This window comes from Homarus americanus, unplaced genomic scaffold (assembly GCF_018991925.1).
Source record: "Homarus americanus isolate GMGI-L3 unplaced genomic scaffold, GMGI_Hamer_2.0 scaffold41112, whole genome shotgun sequence".
NCBI classification, from domain to species: domain Eukaryota; kingdom Metazoa; phylum Arthropoda; class Malacostraca; order Decapoda; family Nephropidae; genus Homarus; species Homarus americanus.
Window position 1 is genome coordinate 1 of NW_024740226.1, and position 12,500 is coordinate 12,500.

Below are 12,500 nucleotides of genomic sequence, written 5' to 3' on the forward strand. Positions count from 1 at the left end.
GGGGGGGGGGGGGGGAAGCCACGCACACATAGCGCTGCTGAGTGGGCACAGTGCCGTTGAGCTGACATTGCTTGCTGCGAGTGCGACAGTGCTTGAGCGGGCATAGTGTTGCCGAGTGGGTGCAAGTGTTGCTGGAGTGGGTGCATAGTGTTGCTGAGTGGCTAAGGGTTGCTGGAGTGGGTGCATAGCGTTGCCGAGGCGCATGTTGCTTGAGCGGGGTGCATAGTGTTGCTGAGCGGGTGCATAGCGTTGCGAGGGGTGTATAGTGCTGCTGGAGTGGGTGTATAGTGCTGCTGGAGTGCGTGATAGTGTTGTTGAGTGGGTGTAGTGTTGCTGGAGTGGCGAGCAGTGTCAAGCGGAGCGCGCATAGTGCTTGCCGAGTGGGGCGTACAGTGCTGGTTGAGGGCATAGAGCGTTTGCCGAGTGCACAGTGCTGGTTGAGCGGGGTGCATAGTGTCGGTTGAGCGGGTGCAGTTGCTGAGTGGGTGCATAGTGCTTGCTGGAGTGGGTGCATAGTGTTGCCCGGAGCGGGTGCATAGTGTTGCTGGCAGTGCGGCGGGTGTACAGTGTTGCTGAGTGGGTGCATAGTGTTGCTGGAGTGGGTGCTGCGAGTGGGTGCATAGTGTTGCTGAGAGTGGCGTTGTTGACGGGTGCATAGTGCTGCTGGAGTGGGTGCATAGTGCTGTTGAGCGGGTGCACAGTGTTGCTGAGTGGGTGCATAGTGTTGCTGGAGTGGGGCATAGCAAGTTGTTGAGTGGGCGTATGTGCGTTGCTGGAGTGGGTGCATATGTTGCTGAGCGGGGTGATAGTGCTGCTGGAGCGGGCGTATAGTGCCACTGAGTGGGCGACAGCGTCGACGAGCGCGTGTATCAGGTTGGCTGATGGGGCGCACAGTGTTGTCGGAGGGCGGCGTGCTGAGCGTGGGTGAGCAGTGTAGTCGAGCGGGTGCATAGTGCTTGCTGAGTGGGTGCATAGCGTAGCTGGAGCGGGTGCATAGCGTTGCTAGGAGTGGGCGTACAGCGTTAAGCCGAGTGGGGCACAGTGTTGCTGGAGTGGGTGCATAGCGTTGCTGAGCGGGGCAACAGTGCTGTAGAGCGGGGTGCATAGGTTGGTTGAGCGGTGCATAGTGGTTGCTGAGAGGGTATAGTGCTTGTTGAGTGGGGCATAGTGTTGCTGGAGGGGTATTGCTTCAGAGGTGCATAGTGCTGCTGGAGTGGGTGCATAGTGTCGTTGAGCGGGTGCATAGCGCTTGCTGGGCGCATGGTCGCCTCGGAGTGGGCGTACAGTGCTTGCTGAGCGGGCGTACAGCGTCAGCCGAGTGGGCGCATAGTGTTGCTGAGCGGGTGCATAGTGTTGCCGAGTGGGCGTAACAGGTCATGAGCGGGCGCATAGTGCTGTTGGAAGGGGCGCACAGTGCTTGCCGAGCGGGGCGCAGAAAGTGTCACCGATCGGGCGCATAGGCGTTGCTGATGGGAGCATAGGCGTAACCGAGCGGGGCGCATGCGTCGCTGGAGCGGGCGCGACAGTGCTGATTGAGCGCGCACAGTGCTGCTTAAAGCGGGGCGCAGGAAAGCGCCGCTGAGCGGGTGCATGCGCCGCTGGAGCGGGCGCACAGTGCTGCTGATGGGCGCATAGCGCCGCTGGAGCGGGCGCATAGTGCCGCTGAGTGGGGCGACAGTGCCGCCGTAAGTGCATAGCGCCACTGGGAAGGGGCGCACAGCGCCGCCGACGGGCGCACAGTGTCGCTGATGGGCGCATAGCAGTTGCTGATGCGCACGGCGTCGGTTGAGCGCGTAGCTGGAGCGGAGTGCATGCGTTGCCGATGGGCGCATAGTGCCGCTGATGGATGCCGCCATAGCATAGCGCTTGTGAGCGGGTGCATAGTGAAAGCTGCCGGAGTGGGCATAGTGTTGTTAGCGGGTGGCGTCGTTGAGTGGGTGCATAGTGCTGCTGGAGTGGCGCATAGTGTTGCTGGAGCGGGGCATAGTGCTGCTGGAGTGGGTGCATAGCGTTGCTGGAGTGGGCGTTGAGCGTCAGTTGCTGGTGGGCGCAGAAAAGTTGCTGGCGGGTGAACAGTGCTGTTGAGTGGGTGCATGCGTTGCTGGAGTGCGTACAGTGCTGCTGGAGTGGGTGCACAGTGCTGGAGCGGGTGCATAGCGTTGCAGGAGTGGGCATGCGTTGCCGACGGCGCATAGAGTGCGCCGTCGACGGGGCGTAAAAGGCTGCTGAGGGCGCACAGGCGTTGCTGAGCGGGCGCACAGTGCGTCCGACGGCGAGCAAGCGTTGCCGAGTGGGTGCATAGTGGTTGCCGAGTGTGGGCGCATGGCGTTGCTGGCGGGTGCATAGTGCTGCTGGAGTGGGGCATGTAGCCGTAGAGTGGGTGTATAGTGTTGAAAGCTGGAGTGCATAAAGCGTTGCTGGAGTGGGTGCATAGTGTTGCTGAGCGGGCGTAGTGTTGCTGAGTGAGCAGTGCTGTGAGCGGTGCATAGCGTTGCTGGAGCGGGTGCGCAGGGCCGATGGGTGCATACAGTGTTGCTGAGTGGGTGCATAGTGTAGTCGGCGGCGTATAGTGCTGTTGAGTGGGTGTACAGTGCTGCTGAGTGGGTGCATAGTGTTGCTGGAGTGGGCGCAGTGCTGGCTGGAGTGCGCAGTGCCGCCTGGAGCGGGCGCATAGCAATGCTGGAGCGGGCGATAGTGTCATGAGCGGGTGCATAGTGCCGCCGGAGCGCGGCGTTGCTGAGTGGGCGCAGTGCTTGAGGAGTGGCAAGGTTGCTGGAAGAAAGTGGTTGTTGAGCGGGGCGCACAGCGTCATTGAGCGGGCATAGCGTCAGCCGGGAGTGGGTACAGTGTCGATGCTTGCCGGAGCGGGCGCATAGTGTTGCTGAGGGGGTGCATAGTGTTGCTGGAGGGGTGCATAGTGCTGCTGGAGTGGGGCGCATAGTGCTGTCGAGTGGGCGTAGTGCTGTTGAGCGGGGTGCATAGTGTTGCTGGAGTGGGTGGCGAACGTTGCTGGAGTGGGTGCATAGTGTTGCTTGAGTGGGTGCATAGTGTTGCTGGAGTGGGCGCATAGTGTTGTTGAGCGGTGTAGTGTTGCCGAGTGGGTGCATAGTGCTGTTGAGTGGGTGTAGTGTTGCTGGAGGGTGCATAGTGTTGCTGGAGTGGGTGCGAAAAGTTGCTGAGTGGGGCATAGTGTCTGCCGGAGTGGGCGTATAGTGTCGCTGAGTGGGTGCATAGTGCTGTCGAGTGGGCAGTAAAGTTGCCGAGCGGGGTGCATAGTGCTGGAGCGCACAGTGCTGTCGAGTGGGACAGGCCGCATGCATAGTGTTGCTGGAGTGGGCGACAGGCTTGCTGAGCGGGTGCATACAAGCCTAGCGGAGGCGCATAGCCAAGCCGGACAGCGAGCGGACAGTGTTGCTGGAGTGTGCATAGTGCTGCTGGAGTGGGTGCATAGCGTTGCTGGAGTGGGTGCATAGTGGCGGGAGGCAGTGTTGCTGAGCGCAACACCACCAGGTGCATAGGTTGCCGAGGGCGTATAGTGCTGTTGAGCTGCGATAGTGTTGCTGAGTGGGCGTAGCGTTGCTGAGTGGGGCGCATAGTGCTTGCTGGAGTGGGCGCATAGTGCTTGCTGGAGTGGGTGCATAGTGCCAGGTTGAGGGGGTGCATAGTGCTGTTGAGCGGGTGTATAGTGTTGTTGAGGCGGGGTGCATAGTGTTGTTGAGTGCATAGTGTTGCTGGTGGGTGCTAGTGTTGCTGGAGTGGGTGCATAGTGTCTTGAGTGGGTGCATATGTTGCCGGAGTGGGCGCATAAGCGTTGCTTGAGTGGGTGCATAGTGTTGCTGGAGGTGCATAGTGTTGCTGAGTGGGTATGTGTTGCTGGAGTGGGTGCATAGTGTTGCTGGAGTGGGTGTATAGGCGTTGCTGGAGTGGGCAAAGTCATTAGCGGGGCGCATAGCGTTGCTGAGCGGGGTGGCAAGTGGTTGTTGAGTGGGTGTGTATAGTGTTGTTGAGCGGTGCATAGTGAGCTGTTGAGTGGCGTAGTGTCATTGAGTGGGTGATAGTAAATAAGCGATGGGTGCACAGTATTGCTGGAGTGGGTGCATAGTGCTTGCCGAGTGGGTGATAGTGCCGCTGAGTGCATAGTGCATGCCGAGTGGGTGCATAGTGTCGTTGAAGCGCAGTGCTGCTGAGTGCATAGTGTTGCTGGAGTGGGACAGCGTTGCTGGCGGGTGCATAGTGTTGCTGGAGTGGGTGCATAGTGTTGCTGGAGGGTGCATAGTGCTGCCGAGTGCACAGTGTTGCTGGAGTGGGTGCATAGTGCGTTGGAGTGGGTGCATAGTGTTGCTGGAGTGGGTATAGTGTTGTTGGTGTGTATAGTGTTGCTGGAGTGGGTGTATAGTGTTGTTGGAGTGGTATAGTGCTGTTGAGTGCATAGTGTTGCTGGAGTGGGTGGCAGAGTTGCTGAGGGTGCATAGTGCCGAGATGTGGTGAGTAGCGTTGCCGGAGGCAGTGTTGCTGGAGTGGGTATAGTGTCTGTTGAGTGGCACAGTTGCCGGAGGGGTGTATAGGTTGTTGAGTGGCGGTGCGTTGCTGGGAGGGTATAGTGTTAATGAGGGTGGTGCTGCCGATGGGTGTATAGCAACTTGAGTGGGTGTATATGTCGAGGAGTGGATATGCTGAGTGTATAGTGTTGCTGAGTGGGTGAAGGTTGTTGAGTGGGCAGAAAGTTGTTGAGCAAGTAGTGTTGCTGGAGGTATAGTGCTGTTGAGTGGGTATGGCGTCATGAGTGGGTGTGGCAGTGCTGTTGAGTGGGTGATAGTGTTGTTGGGAGTGGGTGTAGTGATGTTGAGTGGGTGTAGTGTTGTTGGAGTGGGTGTATAGTGTTGTTGAGTGGGTGTATAGTGTTGTTGAGTGGGTGTATAGTGTTGCTGGAGGGGTGTATAGTGTTGTTGGAGTGGGTATAGTGTTGTTGGTGGGGAAGGTGTTGCTGAGGTGGCAGTGTTGTTGAGGGGTGATAGTGTTGTTGGAGGGTGTGTTGTGGAGGGTGTATAGTGTTATTGAGTGGGTGGAGGTGGTCGGAGAAGGTGGAGGGCGGAATGTGACCGAGGACGGAGGTGGATCGGAGGCAGAACTGAAGATCCCATCACTTATAATTTGGTTTTAGTTATATAAGTCATTTTAGTTCCTATAAGCATTTTGTTAGCCTTTTAATGTTTACTTATATAATTACTAAGGGGGGTTTAATTAATGGATAAATAAGATAATTAAATAGATGACAATGAAGAGATGAAGGATATTCTTTAATTAATTTTTGATGTTATTTGAGTTATTGTTGTTGTTTCAAATGTTCTTGTTATGTTCTTGTTTGTTCTTGTTTCTGAGATGAGATGTGCGTATGTGTGTTTGATTTTGTGTAGTGAACTGTACCTTTGTTTGTGTTTCTGCACTTGTTTATGTAAGTGTTACTGTACCGTTGCATGTGTTTTTTGTTTAGGTACATGTACCGTTGTTTGTGTATTATTTTAACAAAATCATAACACAGTTCTGTCACTGCCTTCCTGCTGCTGTTGTCGTGAGATGTTGGAAATTGTCGATGACTTTTATTCTGTTCTGTCTTGTAATGATAAATACATGGTGATTGGATATTGACTTTTCTCTGACAGCTAATAATGCATTGTCGAAGAGAGAGAAGAGAGAGAGATAATTCTAAGGAGTTCCCTAAAATAGTTAAGTTTTCTATTACTGCTCTTCTTTCTTAGAACTGCTAACTATGCTAAACGCAATGTGAAAATATATATACCTACATCCTTCTAAATTGTTTCATCTTCATCGTGTGATATTATGAGTCAAATTAAAAGGTCCACGTTTGTTCATGGTTAATCTCCTTGGATAATTTATTGTGTTTTGATTTCTAGAATTAAACACGAGGGAGCGCAGGAAAATGTTTTAAAGGAAAATTGAAATGTTGTGATAATTATACATTTATACCACGAATTAATGATATTAGGTAGATAAGAAATAGTATTAGTCGTTTAGATTCTGAGAAAAGATTAACGTAACCGAGGTAACATCGCTCAGATAGGTTAAATTATGTTAGGTTATATAGATAATTTTAGGTTAGGTCGGGAAGGGTTAGGTAAGCACATAGGTTAGGTTTGGTTGGTTAGGTAAGGATAGGTTTGGGTAGGTTAGGTTTTAAGGTTACCTGCTAAAAGAGATTCTTGGTTTAGTTAATTAAAATAATGTTGATGTGGCCTATGATATTTTTATATTTAATGTCTGCGTTTTTAGTATTTCATCCCTTTGCATCGTATTCGAAGAGTTAAAATATCGGTACTCATGAGATTAGTCTGTTTACTCAACGGGTTAAAACTTTGTACTCAAATGATTAACCTAACTGGCTCACACAGGAAACCATCGACATATTATGGGAACTGTGTGTAAGTAAAGAGGTTTAAACACAAATAAACACTTAATCTTCAAACCAACCTAGTCTAACCTATAAACTCAAAACTGTTTTAAACCAACTCTAACCTAACCTAATCAAAACTAAATTATATTCGCCTAACCTAACCTGGAACAATATATCACAGCACTTCACTTGGTTCAGACAACATGTGGTTTGGATTCATCAGTATATGTTTAGTGTCATAGCTCCTCGTGTTTAAGTTGATGGGCGACCAGCACGCGAGTCTTGGTAGTTGGAGAGAATTTGTATTTATTTTATTTATTTATTTATTTATTTATTTATTTACTTTGTGGTATTTCTTTGACTTCTGGGACACAAACTGTAGAAAATAAATATTGGTTTCGTTATGTCACATGAATCTTGAATATAAGTCATTGAGTAGAAAATTACGAGACGATGATGTGAGACACACGCATCGCAAACCCATAACGCACGCCACCCACGACATACGCAACCACCACGCTCGAGCTCGCTAGTTGGTGTGACACCTCAGCAACGAGAATGTGATGGTGTTGACGATGGTGGGTGGCGGTATGGTGTTGACGATGGGGTGGTGCGATGGTGCGACGGTGGCGGTGATGGTGTTGACGATGGTGGTGGTGGGGTGTGGTGTTGACAGATGGTGGTGTGGCGGTGATGGTGTTGACGAGTGGTGTTGACGATGGCAGCGTGTTGACGATGTGGCACGATGCGGTGGTGGTGTTGACGATGGTGGTGGCGCTGACGATGGTGGTACTGGTGATGGTGTTGATGGTGGTGGTACTGGTGATGGTGTTGATGGTGGTGGTGCTGGTGATGGTGTTAGTGGCGGTATTGACGATGATGGTTGGTGATGGTGGCGCTGGTGTTGGCGTGGCGTTTACGATGGTGATGATGGTGATGGCGGTGTTGACTATGGTCGTTCTGGTTATCGTGTTGATGATGGTGATGGCATTGTCAGGAGGATGGGGTGGTATTGGCAGCTGGGGGGGAGGGAGCAGGGTGGTGAGGGACACAGCGCAAGCAGTAGCCAGGGAGGCGGTGAGCCGAGTGAGCAATGCTATGCGCGAACAGGGTAAGACATACACCTCGGCGACACACACATCGGCGGTGCAGTGTGTGGGGGCAGACTGTGACCTGCGTGAGTGATTAATTCGTGTTGCACACCGTGCGGTATACTACCAGCGTGTGAGGTGTTGTGGACAGCGTGTACACTTCCCTCTTGCTGCAACTCTAGTGATGTACTGTTACTTGATTTAATGAATATGTTTCATTCACTTCTTGCCAGCTCTTGTGGTGTACAATTGTGCTTTTATTTGTATACATTAGCTATTTATATATGTTTATTTTATTTATTTATATATTCATTTATTTATTTATTTATTTATTTATTTATTTATTTTTTTGAGGAGAGAGAGTATACTATGTACAGTTTCCTCGTGTTAGAAGTGTTCTAGTAGTCATGATGATGTAGTGTGGTTCAATGTGCACCCCATACCTAGCCTGTGAGCTGTAGCGCGAAAAAATGATTAGAGCAGAGTCTCAAGAGTGTTTATGAGACCCGGTTGGTAAGTATTGTGGCGTTGAATGTTATAGTATTTCCAGTACATTGTTTGGTTAGTTCAGTACATCGGAGTTTACTGCTACTGTGAGGAAGTGTGGATACAAATTTAATGTCCATTCTTGCCATCAGAGATAAAGTGCTGTGCCGTTCATGCACAGTGTGCTTGGACCTGTCCCAAAAATATTTTATTTTTTCAGTCTAAGACGTAGTATTGGAGTGTGTGGCTATATCTGGTCACACACTTTACATTAGTCTTGTTCATGTTTGTTTGAGGATATACTACCAGAGGGACTTATATCCTAACCTTAGTCCTAGCAGTTACAACATCTTGTTACTTGCTCCATATACTGTACATGTTTTTGTAGTACTTCTCATCATGGTAGACAATGGATTGACTTGTATCTGTTTGCACTTGTCTGTTGCCTCAAATTCATCAACAAGTTTCTTCCTGATTACATTTTTGGGGTTCTGTTTGGCAGACCGAAATTGTATTAATGGTGTCTTTTGTTAGATGTGAGTTAAGTAAGACATCAACTGAAGGGCCTATGTGAGGGAGGATCGACAGCAGCTTGAATCCTGATACCCTTGCAATAAGACATGCACGTTTGTGTCTGGTTTCAGAGACAAAGAATATAACAACCTAGTTGAAGTTATCAATAACAAGTAGTGAGAATAAGGAGTCAGTGATGATGAGACTGTCAGTGGCAGTGTCTTCAACAAGTTAAAGGGTTGTGAGTATCAGTGGAGTGTGGTGATCATGATGGTGTAGTGTGATGTGATGAGCGTGGTGTGGTGATCATGATGGTGTAGTGTGATGTGATGAGCATGGTGTGGTGATCATGATGGTGTAGTGTGATGTGATGAGCGTGGTGTGGTGATCATGATGGTGTGATGTGATGAGCATGGTGTGGTGATCATGATGGTGTGATGTGATGAGCATGGTGTGATCATGATGGTGTAGTGTGATGTGATGAGCGTGGTGTGGTGATCATGATGGTGTGGGCGGTGTGGTGATCATGATGGTGTAGTGTGATGTGATGAGCATGGTGTGGTGATCATGATGGTGTAGTGTGATGTGATGAGCATGGTGTGTGATCATGATGGTGTAGTGTGATGTGATGAGCGTGGTGTGGTGATCATGATGGTGTAGTGTGATGATGACATGGTGTGGTGATCATGATGGTGTAGTGTATGATGAGCGTGGTGTGGTGATCATGATGGTGTGATGTGATGAGCATGGTGTGGTGATCATGATGGTGTAGTGTGATGTGATGAGCGTGGTGTGGTGATCATGATGGTGTAGTGTGATGTGATGAGCGTGGTGTGGTGATCATGATGGTGTAGTGTGATGTGATGAGCGTGGTGTGGTGATCATGATGGTGTGATGTGATGAGCATGGTGTGGTGATCATGATGGTGTAGTGTGATGTGATGAGCGTGGTGTGGTGATGTGATGGTGTAGTGTGATGTGATGGGCGTGGTGTGGTGATCCATGATGGTGTAGTGTGATGTGATGAGCGTGGTGTTGTGATCATGATGGTGTGATGTGATGAGCATGGTGTGGTGATCATGATGGTGTGGTGTGATGTGATGAGCGTGGTGTGGTGATCGCGATGGTGTAGTGTGATGTGATGAGCGTGGTGTGGTGATCATGATGGTGTGATGTGATGAGCATGGTGTGGTGATCATGATGGTGTAGTGTGATGTGATGAGCGTGGTGTGGTGATCATGATGGTCTAGTGTGATGTGATGAGCGTGGTGTGGTGATCATGATGGTGTGGTGTGATGTGATGAGTGGTGTGGTGATCATGATGGTGTGATGTGATGAGCATGGTGTGTTGATCATGATGGTGTAGTGTGATGTGATGAGCGTGGTGTGGTGATCATGATGGTGTAGTGTGATGTGATGAGCGTGGTGTGGTGATCATGATGGTGTAGTGTGATGTGATGAGCGTGGTGTGGTGATCATGATGGTGTGATGTGATGAGCATGGTGTGGTGATCATGATGGTGTAGTGTGATGTGATGAGCGTGGTGTGGTGATCATGATGGTGTGATGTGATGAGCATGGTGTGGTGATCATGATGGTGTAGTGTGATGTGATGAGCGTGGTGTGGTGATCATGATGGTGTGATGTGATGAGCATGGTGTGGTGATCATGATGGTGTAGTGTGATGTATGAGCATGGTGTGGTGATCATGATGGTGTAGTGTGATGTGATGAGCATGGTGTGGTGATGATCATGATGGTGTAGTGTGATGATGGGCGTGGTGTGGTGATCATGATGGTGTGATGTGATGAGCATAGTGTGGTGATCATGATGGTGTAGTGTGATGTGATGAGCTGGTGTGGTGATCATGATGGTGTGATGTGATGAGCATGGTGTGTGTCATGATGGTGTGATGTGATGAGCATGGTGTGGTGATCATGATGGTGTAGTGTGATGTGATGAGCGTGGTGTGGTGATCATGATGGTGTGATGTGATGAGCGTGGTGTGGTGATCATGATGGTGTAGTGTGATGAAGCGTGGTGTGGTGATCATGATGGTGTGATGTGATGAGCATGGTGTGGTGATCATGATGGTGTAGTGTGATGAGCATGGTGTGTTGATAATGATGGTGTAGTGTGATGTGATGAGCGTGGTGTGGTGATCATGATGGTGTGATGTGATGAGCATGGTGTGGTGATCATGATGGTGTGATGTGATGAGCATGGTGGTGATCATGATGGTGTGTGTTTGTGTCACACACACACACGCTTAACCTGACCTAACCTAACTGGTGTTGTCAGCGTGTAAACTCGTGTTCTGTCACGGGTCCAGGAGGCATTTTTCTCTCTCTCTCAACTGGTGAACCTGTTGACGGTCACGACACCCTCCAGTCCTCAGGGGTCCCCCTCCAGTCCTCAGGGGTCCCCTCCAGTCCTCAGGGGGTTCCCTCCAGTCCTCAGGGGTCCCTTCCAGTCCTCAGGGGTCCTCCAGTCCTCAGGGGTCCCCTCCAGTCTCAGTGGTCCCCTCCAGTCATCACGGGTCCCCTCCAGTTCTCACGGGTCCCCTCCAGTCCTCAGGGGTCACCCTCCAGTCCTCAGGGTCACCCTCCAGTCCTCGGGTCACCCTCCAGTCCTCCAGGTCACCCTCCAGTCCTCAGTGGTCCCCCCTCCAGTCCTCAGGGTCCCCCTCAGTCTCAGGGTCCCCTCCAGTTCTCAGGGGTCACCCTCCAGTTCTAGGGGTCCCTCAGTCCTCAGGGGTCCCCTCCAGTCCTCAGGGTCCCCCTCAGTCCTCAGGGTCACCCTCCAGTCCTCAGGGGTCCCTCCAGTCCTCAGGGGTCACCCTCCAGTCCTCAGGTCACCCTCCAGTCCTCAGCGGTCCCTCAGTCCTCAGGGGTCCCCCTCCAGTTCTGGGGTCCCCTCCAGTCCTCAGGGTCCCCTCCAGTCCTCGGTCCCCTCCAGTCCTCAGTGGTCCCCCTCCAGTCCTCCAGTGGTCCCCTCCAGTCCTCAGGGGTCCCTCCAGTCCTCAGTGGTCCCCCTCCAGTCCTCAGTGGTCCCCTCCAGTCCTCAGTGGTTCCCTCCAGTCCTCAGTGGTCCCCTCCAGTCCTCAGGGGTCCCCTCCAGTCCTCAGGGTCCCCTCCAGTCCTCAGGGGTCCCTCAGTCCTCAGGGGTCCCCTCCCAGTCCTCAGGGTCCCCTCAATCCTCAGGGTCCCCTCAGTCCCTCAGGGGTCCCCTCCAGTCCTCGGGGTCCCCCTCCAGTCCTCAGGGGTCCCCTCCAGTCCTCAGGGGTCCCCTCCAGTCCTAGGGTCCCTCAGTCCTCCAGGGGTCCCCCTCCAGTCCCTCTGTGGTCCCCTCCAGTCCTCAGGGTCCTCCAGTCCTCAGGGGTCCCTCCAGTCCTCAGGGGTCCCTCCAGTCCTCAGGGGTCCCCTCCAGTCCTCAGTGGTCCCCCTCCAGTCCTCAGTGGTCCCCCTCCAGTCCTCAGTGGTCCCTCCAGTCCTCAGTGGTCCCCCTCCAGTCCTCAGGGGTCCCTCCAGTCTCAGGGGTCCCCTCCAGTCCTCGGTCCCCTCCAGTCCTCAGGGTCCCCTCCAGTCCTCAGGGGTCCCCCTCCAGTCCTCAGGGGTCCCCTCCAGTCCCTCAGGGTCCCCTCCAGTCCTCAGGGTCCCCCTCCAGTCCTCAGTGGTTCCCCTCCAGTCCTAGTGGTCCTCCAGTCCTCAGGGGTCCCTCCAGTCTCAGGGGTCCCCCTCCAGTCCTCAGGGGTCCCCTCCAGTCTAGTGGTCCCCTCCAGTCCTCAGTGGTCCCCTCCAGTTCTCAGTGGTCCCCCTCAGTCCTCAGGGGTCCCCTCAGTCTCAGTGGTCCCCTCAGTCCTCAGGGGTCCCCTCCAGTCCTCAGTGGTCCCCCTCCAGTCCTCCAGGGTTCACCCAGTCCTCAGTGGTCCCTCCAGTCCTCAGTGGTCCCCTCCAGTCCTCCAGAGGTCCCCCTCCAGTCTCAGTGGTCCCCCTCCAGTCCT

General features: G+C 52.3%; 1 protein-coding gene across 1 annotated transcript in view; it reads left to right on the forward strand.

The window, feature by feature from the left end:
• Positions 1-4,479: 4,479 nt before the first annotated feature.
• The window catches only part of LOC121875397 (basic salivary proline-rich protein 2-like), a gene marked incomplete at its 3' end in the record, with an annotated part of 8,190 nt that continues 169 nt past the window's right edge, over positions 4,480-12,500 (forward strand). The window contains exons 1-2 of the mRNA XM_042379948.1: positions 4,480-4,484; positions 10,896-12,500. The exon at positions 10,896-12,500 is cut by the window's right edge and continues 169 nt beyond it. Of these exons, the coding sequence (XP_042235882.1) occupies positions 4,480-4,484; positions 10,896-12,500 (1,610 nt within the window). The remainder of the gene's footprint in view (positions 4,485-10,895) is intronic.